At 36.9% G+C, this 24592-nt stretch overlaps 2 protein-coding genes across 2 annotated transcripts; one reads left to right on the top strand and one right to left on the bottom strand.

Moving 5' to 3' along the window:
• The first annotated feature begins 15933 nt into the window (after positions 1-15933).
• Positions 15934-21045, top strand: LOC113288048 (sugar transporter ERD6-like 4). Its single transcript, XM_026536993.1, has 18 exons — positions 15934-16310; positions 16410-16472; positions 16561-16650; positions 16753-16812; positions 16915-16980; positions 17070-17135; positions 17255-17330; positions 18041-18105; positions 18216-18308; positions 18467-18550; positions 18676-18760; positions 19288-19334; positions 19444-19506; positions 19829-19888; positions 19997-20062; positions 20149-20208; positions 20385-20499; positions 20622-21045. Exons 1-18 carry the CDS (start codon positions 16110-16112, stop codon positions 20732-20734), a joined length of 1473 nt encoding a protein of 490 aa, XP_026392778.1. The 5' UTR covers positions 15934-16109; the 3' UTR covers positions 20735-21045.
• A 507-nt stretch (positions 21046-21552) lies between these two features.
• On the bottom strand, positions 21553-23470 carry LOC113329277 (GATA transcription factor 18-like). The gene is made up of 2 exons (XM_026576238.1): positions 22141-23470; positions 21553-22017 (listed from the first exon to the last, which is right to left on the bottom strand). Exons 1-2 carry the CDS (start codon positions 22753-22755, stop codon positions 21673-21675), a joined length of 960 nt encoding a protein of 319 aa, XP_026432023.1. The 5' UTR covers positions 22756-23470; the 3' UTR covers positions 21553-21672.
• Positions 23471-24592: the final 1122 nt, after the last annotated feature.

Raw genomic sequence — 24592 nt, 5'->3', positions numbered from 1 at the left:
GGATTCTCCTTTAGTTATTAAGGAATATCTTTGAACAATAAAAGGTAAAAATTACTGCACATATTCAAAGTATGTCGACATCTTTACTTTGTAAATCCTTTTTCATATTTACAATCTTGGAATCTGACTTCCAAGAACTATGTGATTGATTATCCTATCAAATCACCATTAATGGGTTTCATGGTTCTACCAAAACACAATGTTTCGGTTCTACCTCCATGTGGGTACTAGGATCGGTCACACTATCTTTCCAAAAATTGGTTGACTAGGTACTAGGATCGCTTACCACATAATTATGGTATTTGCTTGTGATCGGTTGCACAAGTCATAGGATCAGTTACCAATTAGTAAGACTTGTTGTACCTCTTACAAGGATCAATTCCACATACTTGTGATTGGTTGCACCTCTTACTAGGATCATTTCCCCAATGTCTACAGTTGGTCATACCAATTACAAAATACCAATCATACCATCTCTGGTGATTACTTAAGATCTGTTTCACTAATAAAAGTCATACCAATACAAAAGTCAGGCATTGTGAATAGTTTTACCAAGATACATAAACAAGTTATGAGTGGTTATAATAAACAACATATTGGTAATCCAAATATTTGCAATGAATAACAATACCAATAAGCATAGCGATTTTCCTTTCGATTCACAAAACAAGTTTATGAATTGTACTTCCTTTAAACAAATGTAAAACATTGTTTCCTATGACGAAATCTTCACCCATACCCATACATAATCACAATAACATTCATACGATTATGTCGATGTCTTATATACGAAGTTCAAAAGATAGACGTTATACTTCGTATTGTAATTCCTTAATACTATCTAACTAGAGTATAATCATTCAAAGCTTCGCAGTTATGTTTTCAATATGCACGACTTGAAAGATACGTTAGGAATAAAACAGTTCAAGTCAAATATTACTAACCTCAAGAGGAAGGATGATGTCGTCGATGTAGCTCTTTACTTCTTCACATTCTTCAAGTCTTCACGCAATACTTGTAAGTCTCATATCCTAGTAACTTTCTAGCTAACCTATACGAAGTTGACTCTAACAAATATTCAAGCGACTCTTTAAATGAATTTTGATTCACTAAAATATGACAACCAAACTTGACATACCAACGCTTGGTGGGTTCAACCGAGCTATGCTCTAACAGGTCAACATCAATATTATCTATTATGTGTGGAAGGATTTGGTCGACATCAATATTATCTATTAGGTGTGTAAGGAATTGGTCGACACCAATATTATACCTTGTTTGAAGAAGGAGTTAGTTCCATATACATAATTGTTTACCTCTATGAATTTGTTGTCTTTTAGTGTTTAGGGAAAACATGAATTGTTTTCCAAATTATTCCAATGATTGCTTGAAAGTTAAATGTTATTTCTACTGGGCACCCTTTTTAGGGATGATGTGCTCACCCATTACCACTTTCAGTTTCATAGGCATATTAGAGTTGCGCAACGAAAGTTTCAAGGGTTGAGTTCGTTAGTTGGTTAACTTCGGATTTGTTTATTATGTTGTATATTATATTTGTAAACCAAATGACTATTGTATATGTATCATTTAAAAGGAGTTCTTATATATATATATATATATTTCATAGAGGGGTTAAATTTTGGGTTTAGTTTTGTAGCAGATTTCTTAATTGAATGTTTAAGTATATGATTTAGATCCTTAGTGCCTCTTTATTTAGTTAAACTCTTGGATTAGTCAGCTGCTAGCTTTGGGGGCGCTACAGTGTTGGTATCAGAGCTCACTATTTGATCTTATATGGGAAAAGATAGAAATAGCCAGTGTCAGTTAGTGAATTCGATTAGTTTAGAACTGGGTTGGATTGTAAGATAAATGTTAATCACTAAAAGCCATCAATAATTAAAAGATTGGTTTGATTGATTTGTATAACATGTTGATTGGTTGTTCTTTGTTTTGTGAAGGTTTTGTATTTTGTAAATTATGAATTAAAAGTTGTAGGTTGAAACCAGTTACGCTATAACTAGAAATATCAATGGAAATTTAAAGATAATTAGTTCAGTAATTCAATGCTTAAATAATCCAGCATTGGGGAATAGTGAGGTTGGTAATTCTGATGTGTTCCTGTGATACTTTTTACGTACATAGGCATTGTCAGGTGTCATGAACCTAGACAGGGCAACTACATTCAGGTATCACTAGGCATATAAGGAGGACTTGCTTCTATTAGTGCACAGATAGATCCCAAATTTTACTTAAAAACTGATAAAATATCTTTTCTCGTAGTTAGAACCATTAATCTATTAAATTAGAAATGAAGTTAAATTGTAAAAGTAGTTACGATAATAGTTCGACCATTAATGCTTATAATAAATGATAACAAAATCACTAATAATTATCACAAAAGTAATATTAACACTTATCAAATAATATTGTATTGAACTTTATTTAATTAAAATCTTATTAGTAAATGTATAACACTAAAAGATAAATGTTCTTTCTAATTGGTATGCGCAGAGAATATTCTGCAGTTCTTCGCACCAACCTCCATATTCCTTATCCAACTTCTTCTTCAAGTTATATCCTATCGTTTTATTGGTGATTTCGGCTTGGCCATTACTTTGAGGGTAATTGGAGTATCCTTGCTCTTTCTGATTTGGTGTATTAAACAAAAGATAAATGTTATTTCCTTCTAAATGTTTCCCATTATCTGACACAGTAGCTGCTCGTATTCCGAGTCGATAAATTATGTGTTCAAAGATGAATATAAAGACATCATTGTCTCGAATATGCCTTATTGTTGTGGACACAACCCACTTCGTGAAATAATCCGTCGCCACTACCAATTACTTTCTCTGCCCCGACCCGACATGCAGTGGTCCTACGATATTAATTCCCCACATCGCTAAAGGCTAAGGACTTACCACTGGGTTCAATGATACCGAGGGACTATGTATCTTCTTGCCAAACTTCTGACATTTGTCGCACACATTAGCCATGTAATTTGCATCCTCATTCATCTATGGACAAAAGTAGGCCATCGTCTTGGCTCTAAGCGCTAGATTTCTTCCCGAGCTATTATTTCCAGTATCTCCGTAATGCAATTCCACCAAAATATTATGCCCTTCTTCTTTGCTCAGACATTTCAACAAAGGTATTAATAAGGATTGCCTATACTATATACCGTCTAGCAGCTAATAGTTCCATGTTATTGCCTGGTAGATGTCCACCAGGGAGCTATCCCGACTCGAGATATTGATGTATCGGCTTCCTCCAATCGTCGGGTTCGTACCGGTCAATTGTGGAAGTCAACACACAGACATTCGCTTCTTCTTCTTCGGGTATCGATGGTATCAGGACTCTTCTGATTCATATATATTTGATTGTCGGGTCCTTGAGCATAGACACAATATATGCCAAAACTTCTGTTAGAGCATTGCTCGGTCGAACTCACAAGTGTTGCTATATCAAGCTTGTTGTCAAATTTAGTTGTCAAAACTATATCTTGATTTCTAGTCTACAATTTGAAAAAGCGGGGGTCTAACAACACCACCCAATATTTCGCTTAGCAATCTGTATGGACTAACTCCGAAACACTTACTAGAGAATCAACTAGACAGTCAGACTCAATCTAGATAAAAGTATCTCAAGGAGTTAATATCTATCTCTTGTTTTGATTCACTCAAGCTAATAGAAATCATCGAGTCTATAATCAAACACAAGGAATAACTTGGACGGTACCAAATACCAATGTCCAAGGATCAATCAATATCAATCAACAACCAAAGGTCGGATTTCCAATTGATTGATTCAAACGCACAACCTGTATTATTTCAATTATATAAACAAATATAATGCGGAAATAAAAATAACACAGATACCAGAATTTTGTTAACGAGGAAACCGCAAATGCAGAAAAACCCCGGGGCCTAGTCCATATTGAATACACACTATATTAAGTCGCTACAGACACTAGCCTACTCCAAGCTAACTTCGGACTGGACTATAGTTGAACCCCAATCAGTCTCCCGCTGATCCAAGGTACAATTGTACTCCCTACGCCTCCGATCCCAGCAGGATACTGCGCACTTGATTCCCTTAGCTGATCTCACCCACAACTAAGAGTTGCTACGACCCAAAATCGCAGGCTTTAACAATAAACAAATCTGTCTCACACAGACAAGTCTATCAAAGGATCAATCTGTCTCCCACAGAAAAACCCTAAAAGTTTTTGTTCCGTCTTTTGATAATAATCAAGGTGAACATGAACCAATTGATAATCCGGTCTTATATTCCCTAAGAACAACCTAGATTAATCAATCACCTCACAACAATCTTAATCGTATGGTAGCGAAACAAGATGTCGTGGAATCACAAACGACGAGACGAAAGTGTTTGTGATTACTTTTTATATATTGCCTACCGGAGAACTCTCACGATCTCAAGCCAATCAATATGATTGTACTGTTACGATAGAAGATGCAAGATCAAATCACACAACTACGATAAAAGTAGTATCGGTCTGGATTCACAATCCCAATGAAGTCTTTAAGTCGTTAACCTGGTTTTAGAAGAAGAAAACCAAAGGTTAAAGGAGAAACGACTCTAGAACGCAAACTAGTATCACACGTAAGGTGTGAGGATTATTTTTGCACAATACTAGATGTCTCCTTTATATAGCCTTTAAAATCAGGATTTTGCCTTAGTTAGAAAGCAATCAATATTCACCATTAGATGAAAACCTGATTTAGATTCAAGCAAATATTTCTCAACCGTTAGATCGAAAACTTAGCTTGTCATACATAAATGATTGTACGCTTCTAGGTTTGTTAACCGCACCCAAACGTGTACATTGTTGGTTCAACAATAGTCTACCCAAAGAGGTTAACCATATGAGCGGTTCATACCAACCATGTTCTTCTTCACCATAACTAGTTCAATTGACTCAAATGAACTAGTTAAGAGAGTTGTTCAATTGCAAGGAAATCTTATGTAACTACACAAGACACAATTGAAGCAAAGATGATTTGATTCACTCGAATCCGTTCATGAACTTTAATATCCACGGTTTGCAAATTCATTCCTTAGTCTTTTAAGATTAAGTTCATAAATCATCTTTAGATATATAACCTTCTCAAGTTCGCAGACTAGGTTCGCAGACTTAAGACACCGGATAGAGTTTACAAACTCCAGCAGAAATTCTCGGGTTCGAGAACTACGCCGGTTCGCCGACTGGGTTCGCGGACTTGGCACTTGCCATACTTCCGGTTCTCTTGATCAACAAAGTTCGAAAAGTTCGATTCAAGGAATCCATTGGTTATGTAATCTAAACTCTCATTCCAATCATTGAAACATTCTTAGAGGACGTTATATAGTTGTTACACTATTTCTCGTCAAAGCAATTTTCAAAGTGATTGAAACATTCATGACTTTCGTCACTAGGTAAAGATAAACTTGGTCGAAGCGAAAAGCTTACCAACACATATTTCGAGATATAGATAGGTGAGGTATACTCGGCTCGAAATACCAAATGTGTATGATCTAGTCTATATATATAGCATACGACTTTTGTCTCAAAGAGTAGGAGATAGAATAGATATACTTTTGAGTGACAGATAAGTTCAAGTCTCCACATACCTTTTTGTCGAGAAGTTCCACCGGTTCCTTGAGTAGACCTTCTACTTGTATGATGAATCGCCATGAAGTCCCTGAGCTCAACTACACTTACTATCCTAGTCCGAGACTTAGCTATAAGAGACTAGAAATCAAGACTTATAGTTTTGATTACTAACATTGACAAACATGCTTGAGATAGCAACGTATGCGAGTTTGACCGAGCAGTGCTCTAACAATCTCCCGCTTGTCAATTTTAGTGACAAAACTATCAGTACATATGGAATACAAAAAAGATAATGAAACTTTAGTAGCTCCTATTCCACATGTCTAATCTTCAACATTCCTCCAAATCTTCGTCACTTCCGAGTACTTCAATGATCCCAAAGGTTGTAAGTTTAGCATCATCGTTGTTGAAGATCCGTATCTATAACAATGAGAAAGCATCGATCTTGATCATTGTTATAAAATTTCATAGTATTATTACATAGTGTCAAAGTCCAATTGTATCACAACTTCAACAATAATACTATGGTGATATGTATCACTCCCCCTTAGTCAATACTCCATCTCACATGAAAACCACTCCTCCTTACACAATGATCCGAAAACCATATGTATTTGTAGTGTGAACTACATATTAATTCTCCCCATTTTTGTCAATAAAATTGGCAAAGGTACAAGAACGGGATCATAATGAAATTTCCGTAAGAGACATTTCATGACTGAGAGAAAGAAACACACATCATCCTATTTAGATGCACTCATATAGCCGAAGCTAACAACATTCATCAAAGAGTTTAAAGATACAAGATAACCCCTCTAAAATTCCATAGCCGCACACCCCTCAAGATATGACCATTAAGCACAAGTTCAAAATAAGTCTCCCCCATTAGATGTCATTCCTAAGGGAACAACAACGAGCGACCTTAATTTCAAGAGAAACGAAGGATTTTATTGGACACCAAAACCATGAGAATGATTTTTATATCCAACACTCAATCAAATTATTCATAAGTAAACCCATGAATAATCTAATCGGAATACATAATCAAATTAACCACAAAAGTGACCAATTTAATTCATTGTGCTCAATATAAGTAAACTTACGAAGCAACGACTAAGTTAATCATACAAGAGAGTGATTTGCTTAATCGTTCATATACTCAACACAAGAGAACTTGTGGAGTAATAACTAAATAACCAAGGAGATGATTAATTTAGTTCTAAATGCTCAACATAACGTACCAAGCTAATAAAAAATAATCAACTTAGTTGTATCGTGCTCAACATAAGAAACATCATGGAGCCTTACGATAATACAAAAAGATGGATCAGTGAAGATCTATACCGTGGAATACACGAGGATTCATTCTTTTGCACAAGCATATACAATAACAATAATCCTTGGATACAAAAGATTTTAACCTATCTTCCGTCAAGGGTTGACAATATAGGATTAACTTTTGTATATGTCAAAAGTCTATTCATTCTTAAACAAAAAAATGAATATCGATCATGAACGACTTTACTTTTGACAAAAATGTGGGACAACAAAGTTCACGGACGTAAACACAAATACCCCATAACAAGTTGCAATATAACAAAATCAAAAATATTGCAAAACATCATCCTCCAAATAGTTTTAGAATTTTAAACCAAAAAACCTAAGAACAAGAAGATGAAAATAATAGCTATGTGTAGTCACAATCATCGCTATTCAAAGAACTAGTTATTCTTCCAAAAAGAAGACTTACTAGGAATTGTAGATTTTCCTCAAGGAATCTACAGAAAACTCCTTCTCATTATTGAAAAATCCATTGATAATGGGATCGTTCAATTCTTCCAACTCTTTGGGAATAACCGTCAACATACTGAGTTCTCTTTTTAGTTTACGTACAGTGTTCGTTGTTAAATACAACATATGTTCATAGTGAATGATCTCTTCCAAAGATGAAGCGATTTGAGATTTTAAGTCGTTTCTTTTGTTGATGAACTCTCTTACCAGGTTCCTGAAATTATCATCACACTGATAAAAGGATACAAACCAGTTTGAGAAAGGATTTTTACCATTAATTACAGTCTTCACTTTCTTCACCATGAGATTCCTGTATACTGCCGTACGTTAGCTACTTCAACTGCATTCCTGCTTGCGCTGCCTCTAGTCACATGAGCCATGAAACAGTATTCCTTTGGAAAATCACAACGTTTACGAACTGCTCCAAACCCTAGACAAAGGTTCCTTTAGTTTTAAAGAATCCTTATTTATATTTAATCAAGACTTACCAAAAAAATTACTTGTGTCAAAAGGACGCAACAAACCCCATCTTCTCAAGTTAAGAATGAGGATGCGAACGTCTAGGATTAGTAGGAGATGTTGTGAGCAAAAATCTCCCCTTGTTTATCACGTTGTGAAATTTCAAGGTTTGTTACGTGAGTAGAGATCCTTCCCTTTTTGATTCTGGAAAAACCTGTTTCCAAGGGCTTATGATTCAACAACACGGGACATTCTACTAGAACTAAAGTTTCGTCACGCACAAAAGCTTCAGTTCGTGAGGATCCTTGATCAACAATGCTGGTATTATCAGAATCAACGACATTGATATTTAACTGACATGGTACAAGATCCCACACGGTTTGTCTGTAAAATTGATCCAACTCTTCATGCATTGCTTTTTCCCAAAAGGAAATATTCAGAGTTTTATCAGGATTTCCTGGTTCAATTTGTGGAGAATAACCACCAATCTGAAGACATCCTTTTGTTCTAGATATAAGATCTCTTCTACTTTTAAAGTTGATAGATGATACACATAATGGAGAGTCGCTTATCACATGTAGAAAAAGGCTATAACTACCGTCACGACACCATTGGACGGGAGATGTAGGACTAGAAACAAGATTACCCATACCATCAGTACTTTTCTGTTTATAATTTTCTGATAGTTTTGTACGTCTTTTTAGAGTAGCAAAAGATCGTTTAGTTTTCTTACAAGGATTACTCACAACCTTCAGACTCTTCAAAATTGACGTACAAACTTGTTGAGGTTGATTTGACGAACACCAATATGGGATAGAACCTTGATGTTTGTCTGAGTGGTTCATAGTCATATCAGTTTTCTTATCAACCGATCGTTGATTATTATCTGAATAGTGACTATTCTTTGGAGAGGAACAACTGGATTTTCTCAGATTCACTGAGAGACTCTTACTGGATAGCAAATCTTTAAGAATTGCAATTTCTGCAACAAGACCATAGTGGATTTGGATTTGTTCGTCCAACTCTTTTTGAAGAGTGACCGTTTGATCAGACCTTTTTCTACGGTTGTTTTTTAATCCCGGTGAAGCGTCAATTGAGACTTTATGGTCCATATAGTCAGATCGCTACAAACACAAATTTTTGAGGTCTTAAACGTGTTTGCCTGCTCTGATACCAATTGAAAAAGCGGGGGTCTAACAACACCACCCAATATTTTGCTTAGCAATCTGTATGGACTAACTCCGAAACACTTACTAGAGAATCAACTAGACAGTCAGACTCAATCTAGATAAAAGTATCTCAAGGAGTTAATATCTCTCTCTTGTTTTGATTCACTCAAGCTAATAGAAATCAGCGAGTTTATAATCAAACACAAGGAATAACTTGGATGGTACCAAAGACCAATGTCCAAGGATCAATCAATATCAATCAACAACCAAAGGTCGGATTTCCAATTGATTGATTCAAACGCACAACCTGTATTATTTCAATTATATAAACAAATATAATGCGAAAATAGAAATAATACAGACACCAGAATTTTGTTAACGAGGAAACCGCAAATGCAGAAAAACCCCAGGACCTAGTCCAGATTGAATACACACTGTATTAAGCCGCTACAGACACTAGCCTACTCCAAGCTAACTTCGGACTGGACTATAGTTGAACCTCAATCAGTCTCCCACTGATCCAAGGTACAGTTGTACTCCCTACGCCTCTGATCCCAGCAGGGCACTACGCACTTGATTCCCTTAGCTGATCTCACCCACAACTAAGATTTGTTACGACCCAAAGTCGCAGGCTTTAACAATAAACAAATTTGTCTCACACAGACAAGTCTATCAAAGGATCAATCTGTCTCCCACAGAAAAACCCTAAAAGTTTTTATTCCGTCTTTTGATAATAATCAAGGTGAACAAGAACCAATTGATAATCCGGTCTTATATTCCCGAAGAACAACCTAAATTAATCAATCACCTCACAACAATATTAATCGTATGGTAGCGAAACAACATGTTGTGGAATCACAAACAATGAGACGAAGGTGTTTGTGATTACTTTTTATATCTTTCCTATCGGAGAACTCTCACGATCTCAATCCAATCAATATGATTGTACTGTTACGATAGAAGATGCAAGATCAGATCACACAACTACGATAAAAGTAGTATCGGTCTGGCTTCACAATCCCAATGAAGTCTTTAAGTCGTTAACCTGGTTTTAGAAGAAGAAAACCAAAGGTTAAAGGAGAAACGAATCTAGCACGCAAACTAGTATCGCACGTAAGGTGTGGGGATTAGTTTTGCACAATACTAGATGTCTCATTTATATAACCTTTCAAATCAGGGTTTTTCCTTAGTTAAGATGCAATCAATATTCACCGGTAGATGAAAACCTGATTTAGATTCAAGCTAATATTTCTCAACCGTTCAATCGAAAACTTAGCTTGTCATACACAAATGACTACACGCTTCTAGGTTTGTTAACCACACCCAAACGTGTACATTGTTGGTTCAACAATAGTCTACCCAAAGAGGTTAACCATATGAGCGTTTCATACCAACCATGTTCTTCTTCACCATAACTAGTTCAATTGACTCAAATGAACTAGTTAAGAGAGTTGTTCAATTGAGTCAAATGAACTAGTTAAGAGAGTTGTTCAATTGCAAGGATATCTTATGTAACTACACAAGACACAATTGAAGCAAAGATGATTTGATTCACTCGAATCGGTTCATGAACTTTAATAGCCACGGTTTGCAAATGCATTCCTTAGTCTTTTAAGATTAAGTTCAGAAATCATCTTTAGATATATAACTTTCTCAAGTTCGCAGACTAGGTTCGAGGACTTAAGACACCAGATAGAGTTTACAAACTCCAGCAGAAATTCTCGGGTTCGAGAACTACGCCGGTTCGCGGACTTGGCTCACGCAAGTAGTTTGTCAACTCCAGCAGAAATTCTCGGGTTTGAGAACTTCGGAAGTTCGCTGACTGAGTTTGCGGACTTGGCACTTGCCATACTTCCGGTTCTCTTGATCAAAAAAGTTCGAAAACTTCGGTTCAAGGAATCCATTGGCTATGTAATCTAAACTCTCATTCCAATCATTGAAACATTCTTAGAGGACATTATATAGTTGTTACACTATTTCTCGTCAAAGCAATTTTCAAAGTGATTGAAACATTCATGACTTTCATCACTAGGTAAAGATAAACTTGGTCGAAGCGAAAAGCTCACCAACACATATTTCGAGATATAGATAGGCGAGGTATACTCGGCTCGAAATACCAAATGTGTATGATCTAGTATATATATATATATATAGCATACGACTTTTGTCTCAAAGAGTAGGAGATAGAATATATAGACTTTTGAGTGATAGATAAGTTCAAGTCTCCACATACCTTTTTGTCGAGAAGTTCCACCGGTTCCTTGAGTAGATCTTCTACTTGTATGATGAATCGCCATGAAGTCCTTGAGCTCAACTACACTTACTGTCCTAGTCCGAGACTTAGCTATAAAAGACTAGAAATCAAGATTTATAGTTTTGATCACTAACATTGACAAACATGCTTGAGATAGCAACGCATGCGAGTTTGACCGAGCAGTGCTCTAACACAATTAATTAAGTATCGGTCTAGGATAGAGGTAGTTGAGATTCGTGAAGCCAAGTCCAGTTATTTTTTTATCTTGATAACTCGAGTATCCTGATCTTGATTGTTTGTTGAGCTTACTCCAACGATCAAGATAGATAGTAATCATCAAAGTTCTCTTCGTATTAGACTTTGTTAATTCCGCAAGCTTTATACTTGTGAGGTGAGTAATAATCTAGGATGCGCTTCGGGTTGCATAAGTTCGGATTTTAAGGATAGCCAGACTTTTGTCAAGTTGCTATCGATTTCCATCACCTGGATCTTTCGTTTGATCTGATCATCCGTTTAGATCGTAAATCAGGAAATCAGTTATAGGCTTAATCTGTGGGAGGCAGATTTGGTTTAAAGTCTTCAATTGAGTTGAAGCAACTCTTAGTTGGTGTGAGACCGTCAAAGGGAATCAATTGCGCAGAGTCCTGCTGGGATTCAAGAGGCGTAAGGAGCGCGACTGTACCTGAATCAGTGGAAGACTGAGTTCGGGCTCAACTACATTCTATACTGAAGTTAATTGGTAGTAGTAGTGTTTGTAGCGGCTTAATACAGTTTGGTGTTCAATCTGGACAAGTTCCTGGGGTTTTTCTGCATTTGCGGTTTCCTCGTTGAAATAATTTCTGGTGTCTGTGTTATTTCTTTCTCCGCATTATATTGTTTAGCTTTATAATTGAAATATCACAGATTCTACATTGATCAACCATAGTAGATAGGTCCGACCTTGTTTGTTGGATAAGACTTGATTGATCCTTGGATATTGGTCTTTGGTACCGTCCAAGAACTCTCTTTGTAGTTAGGTTCACGGATTCAGTTCTGTAAACGTTCTAACAACAAGAGAGAGAGCAAGATATAACTCTAGACACTTTCCTTGATTGAGTGTTAACTCTCAGAGTTGTGTTGAGTTAATCCATACAGATTGTCTACGAAAAAATTGGTGGTGTATTTTGGTACCCCCAGTGTTTTCGGCGTCGGCGTGTCGATTATTCTTCCTGGAGATGTGCCTAAACTTTATGTTTGTAATTTGATTGATATACTTCTGCGTAAGTTTGATAGACTTTTGGAGTATCGGGTCGTAGGTGAGATACTGCCTACTAATTTGTCGTACCACTGACTGAGAGTCACTAGTCAACTTGACCTCTGTGAGTCCCATATCTATTATCAGTCGTAGAGCATGTACCATCGCTTCATACTCGGTGACATTATTGCTAGCTTCAAACTTGAATCGAAAAGAGTGGACTATCTTCGCCCCTTTGAGTGTTGTGAAGACTAACCCCAATCCCGATCCATCCTTGTTAGAAGATCCGTCCGTGAATACTTCTCATCGCTTCGGGTCACAACTTTCAATAAGGTAGGGGGATCGTCCCTATCTTCTTCTATTCCTGGTATTTACTATACTTCTTGCTCTTCACCTAGGGGGAAGTCAGCAAGGAAGTATGTTGTAACTTGTGAATTGATATAAGTCCTTGATAGCAATCCACATTTCATAAAACACTTCAAATTTCTTGATCTGGGCGCTCCATTTAGATATCCGACATGATCTTGCCGAATTATCCAGAACCGATTCTATGGAGGATTTGGTCAGCACCTGGATCCTATGAGCTTTGAAGTAAGTTCTCAGCTTATGAGTTGCAAAGACCTACTCTAAGATTAGCTGTTCGATCTTGGTATAATTATTCTCGGATGGAGGCATGGTCTTGCTAATGAAATATACTGATTTCTGTGTGATCCCATCGGTTTTAAATAGCACTGCGCTTATAGCGCACGATGTTGCCCCTAGATAGATCGTGAGCACCTCTTCCGGCTCGGGTCTTTCTAAGATGGGTAAGTTCGCGAGATGTTACTTGATCTTTCGAAACACCTCTTCACATTCTACACTCCATTTAAATTTCTCCTCTTTGTGCAAGGTGATGATGAAATCTTTACACTTGTCGGAAGATCGAAAAATGAAACGACTTAGGGATGCCAAAACATCCATTTAACTTTTGTACATCCTTCACTGTCACTGGTGATGACATTTCTAATATTGCTCGAATTTTGTCGGGATCAGCTTCAATACTTCGCTTCGTGACTATGTATCCCAGGAATTTTCCCGATGTAACACAAAAGGTACATTTAACCGGATTGACTTTCATTCGCTGAATCCTCATTGTTTGGAAGATGTCCCTCAGGTCTTCCACATAATCTTTCGCATCTTTGCTCTTCACCAACATGTCATCTATATATACTTCAATGGTGTTATGAATTCAGTATTCGTAAATAACAACATTCCAAATGGAAAAAAAATACTTTTCTTAAAACATAAACATTATCAAAACAAGCTTTGAGAGATCTTCTCTAACATCAACTAACATTATAGATGGTTAGGAGCTTTTGTTAATAAACACTATCAGGGTATCCAAAGATGTTACTCGTTCCCCTTAGTCGACGCCAAAATGTTGTTGTAGAAAATCTAACATCCTACATCTAACATTCAATAAGAGATTCATGAAGATAAACAAGAAAAGAGAGACATAAGAACACAAAGACTGTTGGATAATGATCTTCGTTACCGATTGTCCAATAATACGACTCGTATATTATCCAACGATCCATTACAACTCTTTGTAACATGTATTATTTTTCGTAATACCAACAACAAAACAAGAAAAGAAGGATAAAAAATGATGTTCAATCATAAAACTTAAACAAACTTACTTGGGTGTATTGAGGCGAGTAATCTCTTTGCTTAAAACATTTGATGCCCTGTATATAATGCTGTTACAAGTTTAGCGGCATATGTCTCCAACATTCAACAATACCTCGATGTTTTTCGCAGCACTTAGATAACACCGAACAACGAATGCGAATAGATGTAGCACAAAATCGTCTTTAACTCTTGAAGACACATGCAAACTCTTAAATTTCTAGTACTAGTTTTATGACTCTAAAAACACACTTGCAATGGAGAATGAGTGGGGTTTATATAGGTTTAGAGGTGACTCTTGGAAAAATCCTTTTATGAAGAGTCACAACCCTTAGTGGAGAGTCACATCCCATGGGATAAGACACTACATATTGAAAAGATTTAAATGAATGAACACATCCATTCACACTAACTAACTAACTCACTCATATTTCTATTCAAAATTCCAACAAAGACGTATGTGGTTCAGCATAATTACCTTCTCATAAAGGTACAATGGTGGTAATGCTCCATGAACTCTCAAGGATAGCTACACTTAGTCTCTCTCCTTGCTCACTCAATGACAAAACCGAACTTAGTTTTTAATACTGCTTCACTGCTTTCCACGTGCTCTCCTTCTGATCAGATGTGGTAGATATTTCGATTACTGCACCCAGACCCATAGGTTTGATCCTACACTTCGCCTCTATTCATCTTGTGATGCTTCATAGCTTAAGGATATCGCCACGTGCATATGCCGAATATTCACTCCTAAACTGCTCTTCTTCTTTATTCGCTTCACTTCCATCACAGAGTGAACTATCGAACATAAAACTTCTTTCCATCATGCATGGCAGCATGTGATAAAAACTATTCGTAAAATAATAGAGCCCAAATTGAGATTTTAGCTGATAGCATTATTGTTGGCGGTTTGGCATTGTCCAATTAATGCTTCACTCAGTTTAGAGCAGGCTGCTTTGAGGTAATCTAGTTCGAAAAGCCTTCCATACCATATTGAATAATTCAATTCACTAGTGATTTGACAAATCTTTAGAAAAACAATAAACGCTTTCTCATTCATTTTTAAAAAATCGACTCGATTTAGCAACTTGTTAGTGGATCACCACTCTCGTTTACTGAAAAATCTTGATTTGATTTTAGAAATCCACATTTAACAATTTGCCAAATCAAAATCACCGCCCACACAAAAACCAGATAATGTCTTTCTTTTCTTCCGGTAGTAGTCATTTAAACTGCCATCCTTATCTCCAAAACCTAAATTATGAATGAAAAGTGGAGTTCATACATTCTATTATTATAACAATTTTCTTATCGTATAGTACAGCTACTACCGCATCAACCCAAAAATAATTTAATGAAAACACAAAAGAACACAGAAATGTGGATCATGGATCACGCGGTTGCCACGTCGTCTCGTTATATTCAACCAAACAGAAAATAAAAAACGTGGATGCAACAACCTACTGGGAAAACCATAGCCCCACAACAGTTTGAAAAAACTTATATGCACCGTTCATAAAAACGATAGTACACGTGTTAAACGATTAGGACTAAGTTGTAAAATGTAATTACACGTGTGTATGTACTGGATAATGATTATATAATGATCCAAGGGGCGATATGAAAAAGATCTTGACACGAAATATCTATCTGGACGATAGCTGTGTGTACATTTACGATTTTGTCCTAACGTGGTCCACTTCCTCCTCCTCATCTCTTTGTCATCATCATTCATCACCACCCTTCAAATCCTCAGACTCTTCTTCTTCTTCTTTTCTATAGTTTCAAATCTCTGTTAATGTGATGATGATTTTCCATTTTCATGAAAGATCACGTTAAACCCTAACTATTCAATTCTATTGAGGAATAGGAATTCGTTTCAAATAATTGTTATTAGTTTTCTCTGAAATTAACGAAAAGATGAGTTTCAGAGAAGATAGTGAAGATGGGAAGGATTTGCGGAAACCATTTCTACATACTGGAAGTTGGTATAGAATGGGATCAAGACAATCTAGTATGATGGAGAAAATTGGATCCTCCGCGATGATGCGTGATGGTTCAGTTTCTGTTGTTCTTTGTGTTCTTATTGTTGCTTTAGGTCCAATTCAGTTTGGTTTCACGGTAAAATATAGCAAACCCTAATTCATTAACATCTTTTTTGAATTATATAAGCTCAATTGTTGTTGTTTCATTGGTCAATTTGTTTTTGTGTAAAACTAGGGAGGATATTCATCTCCTACACAAGATGACATCATTCGAGATCTCGGACTTACAATTTCAGAGGTAAGAATCGTTTGAGTCTTATCATTTTTCTTTGATTAGCCGAAAATGAAGTTTTGACAAAGTGTTGTTTTATTTTATTATCTGGCAGTTTTCGGTTTTTGGTTCTTTATCAAATGTGGGTGCTATGGTTGGAGCTATTGCTAGTGGTCAGATTGCCGAGTACATTGGCAGAAAAGGGGTAGCTATGACTCTACCTTTTGTTTAATTTTGTTTCAGTATGAAAATCATGGGTGTATGAGTTGAACTGAGCTGAACTAACTTGAATTGAATTGATATGCAGTCATTGATGATTGCATCTATTCCTAATATCATCGGTTGGCTCGCCATTTCATTTGCCAAAGTGAGTTCAATTTTTGGATATCATTTTCTTGTTTTGTTTCTAGGGAAGTACTGTTGATGCTAATTCCCATCTCTCACTTTACCTTGCTTGCCATTTGCGCAGGATTCTTCGTTTTTATACATGGGAAGGTTATTGGAAGGATTCGGCGTGGGAGTCATTTCCTACGTGGTGAGTTTCCAACATAAGTTTGTTTATGTCTTCATTTTTGGACATAAGAATCCACAAAGTTAATTGGTTTTCTGTTTATGATTTGTTAGGTGCCAGTTTATATAGCAGAGATAGCCCCTCAGGATATGAGAGGTAGTCTTGGATCAGTCAATCAGGTTCGTCATGTTTGCTATTTCCTAGTTTGAACCCTGTGGACTTTAGCTTCGCTTATTACTAACTTTAGATTTAAGCACATCACCAAGGCTTAATATCTTTTATTTTTTCCTGTGCCCAGCTTTCTGTCACAATCGGAATCATGTTGGCTTATATCTTGGGATTATTTGTTGAATGGAGAGTGCTGGCAGTTATGGGTAAGCCGTAAAGCTCACTACCTTTTTGGAGTCTAAAACAATTTGATTATTCTTTTCCATCATTGTTTTTTCTACCCAAATAAGTAGAACACGGAAGTTTCTTGGTAACTTTTGAAAGTGAGATAGGAGTGGGGTTATATCTTTAGTGTATTAAGCCAATAGGAGATGCTCCGTGTTCATAGCTGAAGTCTGCGCTATCTTAATTCTCAAAATGTATCCTATACGAGGTGAGGGACGAGGTGGTACACTCAAAGCCTGCTCAAATGATTCTAATAGGAGTTTGCTACGTAGGTTCTTATACCATCGACTAGTGTGAGATTCCCAAGATAATTAGATGTGTTTCTTGGGCTGTTTGGTAGGTTCTGTGGAGATGCTAGAATACCTAATCTACCTTGATGGGTTGTTCTTAGAGTGTTTGGAGTTACTCTGCTGATCAAAGCACACATCATAGCCAGGCTCTATCTGAAGTTCCTTGAAGTTCGATAGACTACTTTATTCCAGTTAATCAACTGAAGCTGCTACTAGCCTATGTTGTTTCAACATTAACGCGAATAGCTAAAGTTGATCTTCTAAAAGAACTCCATAGCTAAACTTTATTCCCTCAAACTCATGTCTCAGAACTTCCATAATACTTTGTAAAAGAATTCCGTGTCAGTATCCAGTGAATATGATGTTGTACCTTACAAGTTGCGTCCTCCTCTTACTTGCAGGAATAATTCCTTGTACAATCTTAATCCCAGCGCTATTTTTCATCCCCGAGTCCCCTCGTTGGCTGGTATGCACAATCTTTTTCTTTTTGAAGCAGAAGAAGGAGAGCATCATGCATGCTAACCTGGTATGATATCTTGTTTCAGTTCTGATGCAGTTTTGTTTCCTGATATTCAGGCAAAAATGGGAATGACGGAAGACTTCGAAGCATCTTTACAAGTTTTGCGGGGATGGGATACTGACATTACTCTTGAAGTGAATGAAATTAAGGTACTGGCTGAATTTCTCTTCTTTATTAGTGTACTATTGTCTATTGGCATCTTTGTGTTGAGCTATCTGATCAGTTCAGATGTGGCACATAAAGGTGTATGAAAAAGATCTTTTTATTCTTAACTTGTAACATTTTCATTGAAATTTTCAATATGTAGAGGTCTGTACAAACATCATCAACTCGAAGAACTGCAATCCGCTTCTCTGATCTCAAGCAAAGAAGATATTGGTTCCCACTCATGGTATTATTGTAGTTTAAATAGATTTTCCTCTGTAGCTTTTTATTTTTGTGATAGTTAAGTTTCTCATGTTCAAAATGTTTGGAAAATCAGAACCTAATATCTATAGGGTGAATGATCTGCTGCAGGTAGGAATTGGGTTACTTGTGCTTCAGCAGCTAAGTGGAATAAATGGCATTCTGTTCTACTCCAGTAATATTTTCAAAGCTGCTGGTAAGCTCAGCATGTGCATGATTTTTCAGTTCAGTAGATAGGAACATGGGAAAAACTTACTATTGTTGGCACTTGAGAATGCGTGGGAGTATCTCTGAACCAGTGGATATCATGTTCTCTTAACAGTTTGTAACTCCAGGTGTTTAGCACATCTTAAGTTTTGTTGATATAGTTTAATATTAAACCATAAGGTGGCCTCCATGCTAGGCTTGAGCATTGTGCATAGATTGTTTGGGAAACTTGGCCCTAAAAGACGAATCCATGGGGACATGGTACCAGAGAACAAGAGATTGGTGTCGCATAAAGAAATCTTTTTGTTGACAAATATATGCTTGGGAATATGAGTGTTACAACTTGAGGAACAGAGTTATGGGTAGTCCAGTGCAGCTTTATACTTGGTGGATTCTGATCACTAATAATTCAGCGATTAAGCTTTAAAGACGGCGGAATTAAAAGATTGCAAACTGCCTTTCTTTTCGCTTTTTCTTATTAAGGAATATATATTTTAATGCTGTCAATATAACCAGGGGTCTCATCAAGTAATGTGGCAACTTGTGGACTTGGAGCCGTTCAGGTATGTAAATAATTTCCATCCTCGCATGCTTTGTTAATTCTCTCATCTATTTTTTGTTCTTCATGGTATGCACTTTTGGTAAAAAACCAACAACATTACATGTGTTTAGGTTATTGCAACTGGAGTTACTACTTGGTTGGTGGATAAAGCTGGTCGTCGGCTTCTTCTAATTGTAAGTACGCAAAAGCTGAGATTTGTGATCTAAATCCAGTGAAGCTAACCCAACAATGAGTCTCCTGATTCATAGATTTTTTGGCCACTGAAAGATAAGAGTGAAATTGGTACTTTTTCCCTGGAGAGAAAATTTTGAATCCAGGAGAGTCGCTGAAAACCTGGTTCAGATAATCCATATGGTGATAAAACCAAATGATGTTGTTTCTTACATGTACCAGTACTGAAAGAATGATAGCTGTCATTCTAGTTCTAACCCAGCTGTTTTATGGTCTGGTGAAACTAATTATTTTTATCATCAAATAATGTTGAAAATTTGCCAGGTGTCCTCATCTGGAATGACTGCCAGTCTTCTCCTTGTCTCAGTTGCATTCTATTTGAAGGTCAGCAACACCTTAGACTTCCTGTGTTTGGCGAGCATTTAAAAATTTATTGCCTGTCGTAAAAGCTAGTCTGAACCGGGTTTCTGTTTTCTGTCTTTTGGGATGTAGGAAGTCATAGACAAGGATTCTCATTTCTATAGCATTTTGGGCATATTGTCACTCGTTGGACTCGTGGTATGTTTGTGCAATCTTCTCTCTTTCACTCCTCTACTTTTGAAATGTTCTATCCGTTAGTTTGACTTGTCGTAATACTATTTCAGGCCTTTGTTATTTCATTTTCGCTAGGAGTGGGAGCAATTCCATGGGTTATAATGTCTGAGGTACACATCTTCTCTTTGACTTCTATTTCTGGTCCCCACTCAGATGAAACATTAAAATTTGGAGCTCTAACCAAACTACAATATCGTTAAAATTTTATCTTTTAGGTTTTAGCTAATAGTTACTTCCGTACGAATGTGGGTTCATTTTTGACCCTCTTTTGATATTGTCATTACAGATTCTTCCAGTGAATATTAAGAGTCTTGCTGGTAGTATTGCAACACTGGCCAATTGGCTCACATCTTGGGTGATCACAATGACTGCGAACTTGCTTCTGAACTGGAGTAATGGAGGTTGGTCTATCTCCCTCTCTCTGTCTCTTAACATATGTTGCCCATTCCATCCGTAAACAGCTCTGTCCCTCTGTCTCTCTCACTCTCATATCTAATTACGTTGGCCACTACTTGATAAACAGGAACCTTCACCCTTTACACCATTGTGAGTGCTTTCACAGTGGCATTTGTGGCACTATGGGTGCCTGAGACAAAGGGGAGAACACTAGAAGAAATTCAATGGTCCTTCAGATAAATATTCTTTTGGTTATGGGGGAAGTCTTCAGAGATATTCTTATTTCGCGGCGTCGTCCTTTCTTGCATATAAACTGTTCGGAAATTTTTATCTCCACCATTTGTTGAGTTTCACCAGCTCTATTTCGTGTCTTAATTTTCGTCTTGTTCTATTTTTTGTCTTACATTTTAAGTTTCATATTGTATGTTAAAAAAGTTTTTAACAATGGGTTCCTCTTATTCTTCAAAATGTTGACGGCAAAGAAATTATGTATACAGGCATTTTCAGTGCACATATGAATCATTTTATCGACCTCATGTTCTCGAGGCCTCCGAACCATATAAATGTTTGCTAGTGATGAGTTAGTTTCTTATTTTGAAATCTAGTCATACAACCAGCGGAACAGTACGCTCGGCTGAGAATGGAGTGTTTGTTGGAGATGTTCTTCTAGACATAAGGTCAGATAGAAGTAGAGCATGTTTCCAAGTCCTCAATAAACACGAGCTTTAGACTAAGGCCCCATAAGTGGCTTAAACTTTGGCCTCGCACCTAAGGTAGTTAAATCAGTCTTTTGACTTTTATAACCTTTCCAATTCAACCCCTTGTTGTGTTAGTTGTACAGTCACTTGATTTATACTTGGCTAGTTTATTGAATTACTCCAGGCTTTGGTTTGTTCATTGTTTTGGTGAAGAAGATCCATCTTAATTAGCTTCTAAATTGCTAGAACATACTGTGTTACAAAAGTTAAACAAAATTCAACACCAAATACAAAAAAAACAACACAGCAATAAAACTAACTACTGAAGTTAAGAAAGAAATTTAAACAACATATCTACTGTTCTTCGTGGAAATCACATGATTGGGCTAGGGGGAAAATGGAAAATATAGAACTTCTCTGACAGAATTATCATCGTCGACGATACTTTATGACAGTAATCTGAAGGGTTTGATCCATCGCCTATGTGTAGTGATGGACAAGGGTGGGTTGTCGCCATGAAAGGAGATTAGGGATGCCGCCACCACCAGCAGTACTAGTATTAATGTTGGAGTGATGGTGATAACAATCTTCATCTCCGATGAACCTGAATTCATGATAATGAGAAGTCGTTGATGAAGTGGGATATGCTGAAGTACTTAATCTTGGTTGAGTCTGCGAGTGATGTGGCGCCCATGACTGTTGATTAGGATGACTCATCACCTCTCCAACTGCACCGTTAACATTCACATTGCTGGTGGTGATTGTGCTTGCAGTGGCGCGTCGTTCTTCCTTTTTATACCGAATCCCACACGCGTTACATAGTGACTGCATGCAAAATCAAACAATGTTACTTCCAACACCAGCTAGCTAGATAGTACTACTATACAGCTGACAACACCTATATATGGAAAAATGGATTTTATGCATCACATGGATTAAGAAGCTAACCTTAGGACCTCGAGGTCCATTTCTCCATAAAGGTGTAGATGTCGTGTCACAGTTTGCACATCTTCGACCAATTGTCTGATCTCTGTTGACACTGTTATATCCTCGGCTGATGATATTCTTGATATTGTGTGCAGTCGATGAAGCATGTCTTTGCTGTTCTTGATGATGATTCTTACTGTTGGGCTGAAAAACATCCCATGACTTATAATATTTTGATGATGATGTTAAACAAGAAGTAGATTTTCGATGATTGTCGATCGTAACTGAGTTATTAGTTTTACGAGTGGAAGGAGTTCCTAATGAGAGTGTACAGTCAACTGCAGAAGAAGGTGAAGATGAAGTGATAATCGGATATGAATGATAATCCAGTTCATCGAAAGACTTGCTGTTTTGATAATTAGGGTTTGAATATTGGGTGCTACAAGTTTTGGTATTAGCAGTAGATGATGAAGAGAATAACATAGTGAAAGGATTCTTTCCTGATGATGGTTGATGTGATGATGAAGTACTCTGGTGATGATGATGATGAGGTTGATATAAATGGCAAGAACATGTACCGACTGGATGATGACTGCAGTACTGGTAAGAACTAGTATTACTACTACACCTTTGCATGATCAATCAATCTTTGTTTTCCGGTTTCTTTTTATCTATACTTGTTTCTACTTCTGATCAATCTACTTTTTTCTATATTTGGCTAAAATTGTAGCAAATCTGAAAACAGAAAACAACCCCAACTGATGATAAGAGAAATTGATGATGATGAGCAGGTGTGAGCAGATGAGTACCTTGTAGGGTTTGTAAATGAAATGTATAGCTTGAAAATTAGCTAGAGAAGCACTGGAAATACCTTATGGAAATTTACTTTGAGAAGGGGAGAACAAGCAATAATTTAATCACTGAGGATCATTAAAAAGAAAGAAAGAAAGAAAAATAATAACCTGCTAAATTAATGTATGACAGAGATTTTGCAAGTGATGATGAGATGATGAGGACAGTGATGAGATGGTTAGGTGTAGCTAGTGTTGTGAATAGGTAATGACAAAAGACTGGTCAGCAGTAGTCAGAAAGACTCACAACCCCCGGTCCTTGTTAGTTGTTGTTGTTGTATTACTAGATAGAGAAAATCAAAAGATATAGAGAACAGAGATACAATAAACACAGAAAAGGGGAGATAGGGAAAGATTTGTAGAAAAAGACCTGGATCACATTAAGAGAGTAGTCAGTAGAATCAGAGAAATGATGAGATGGGGTGTTTTTGTTTTAGAGCTGCAGAATCAAGTGTGTGGTTGTGGGATTTTAAAGCTAGCTAGCAGGGGGGATACACATATGTCGCAAGTACAGTGGTACTGTTGTTGTTACTTAGTTGATCACAAACTACTATATATACACACACATTAACCCTAGATGATGACCAATGCATTACCATTTCTAAACTCCTGAATCAGATAGAGATAGAGAGACATATGAGAGACATGGATTAGCTCAAGAAACAAAAAAAAAAAGAGAGGAGAAGAGGAAAAAAGTAAGTCAGAGAAGCATATGGGAGGAGACGTTGGTCATTGGGTAGTCAAAAAGTAAGTCACTCACTCAATGCATGCACGTGATTAGTCTTGGATGCACATCCTAGTCCTACAGTATGTTTTTATTGTAGTATAGAGATAGATAGATCTCTCTCTGTCCTTCTCCGATCACGAGGCACTGTCCCTCACTCCCTCTCTGAGCGAGTCTAAATCCCTAGCTGACTGAATCGATGATGCATTTCTCTGGAGAAAAAAATATGTGCATGATCGAATCTGCTGCTGCATGAGGATATACGAATCTAAACTCTGTACTCGATATCTTCAGATCATATCAAACCAAAGGCGATCTCAGGTCCAGCTAACTCCGTGTACTAACGCACCACCACCGTTAAATACAAATTGTGTTTTGGGTTGTTGGTTTCAAAAGTATCGCACTATGGCATTACACCTAGAAGTGTAAAACGTGCCGGGCCGCCACGCGAAATCGCGTGCTTCACGTGCCATGTGTCGTACTGTGCTGCGTCAACGATTTAACCGTGTTGTGTCGTGCTGTGCTTTACTAGTCAAAAGCTAGGCACAACACAACTCATGGACACAACACACAAATAAATGCGTTGTGCTGTGTTGTGCCGTGCTGTCACACGTGTTATAAACAATTTGAAGTCACTTAATAGTATGTATTAAGTCGGACATTATCAGGAGAATCAAAATAAACAACATATCATTTGAAATTATTTCAAGTAAAATTAACAAGTTTATTCAGTAAAAAAAAATAGCCCATCAAATATAAAATTAGATCATTGTCATGTAAACTAATGTTCTAGTCAAATATAGGTAACGACATTATAACAACGATATTGAAATATATTTTCCAAATATTTAAGTATTATACGTGTTGTTATAAAAATAAGCTAACATAAAATGTCAAA

This window comes from Papaver somniferum, chromosome 1 (assembly GCF_003573695.1).
Source record: "Papaver somniferum cultivar HN1 chromosome 1, ASM357369v1, whole genome shotgun sequence".
NCBI classification, from domain to species: Eukaryota; Viridiplantae; Streptophyta; class Magnoliopsida; order Ranunculales; family Papaveraceae; genus Papaver; species Papaver somniferum.
Note: the sequence above shows the minus strand (reverse complement) of the source record. Positions and strands in the feature narration are given on the sequence as shown.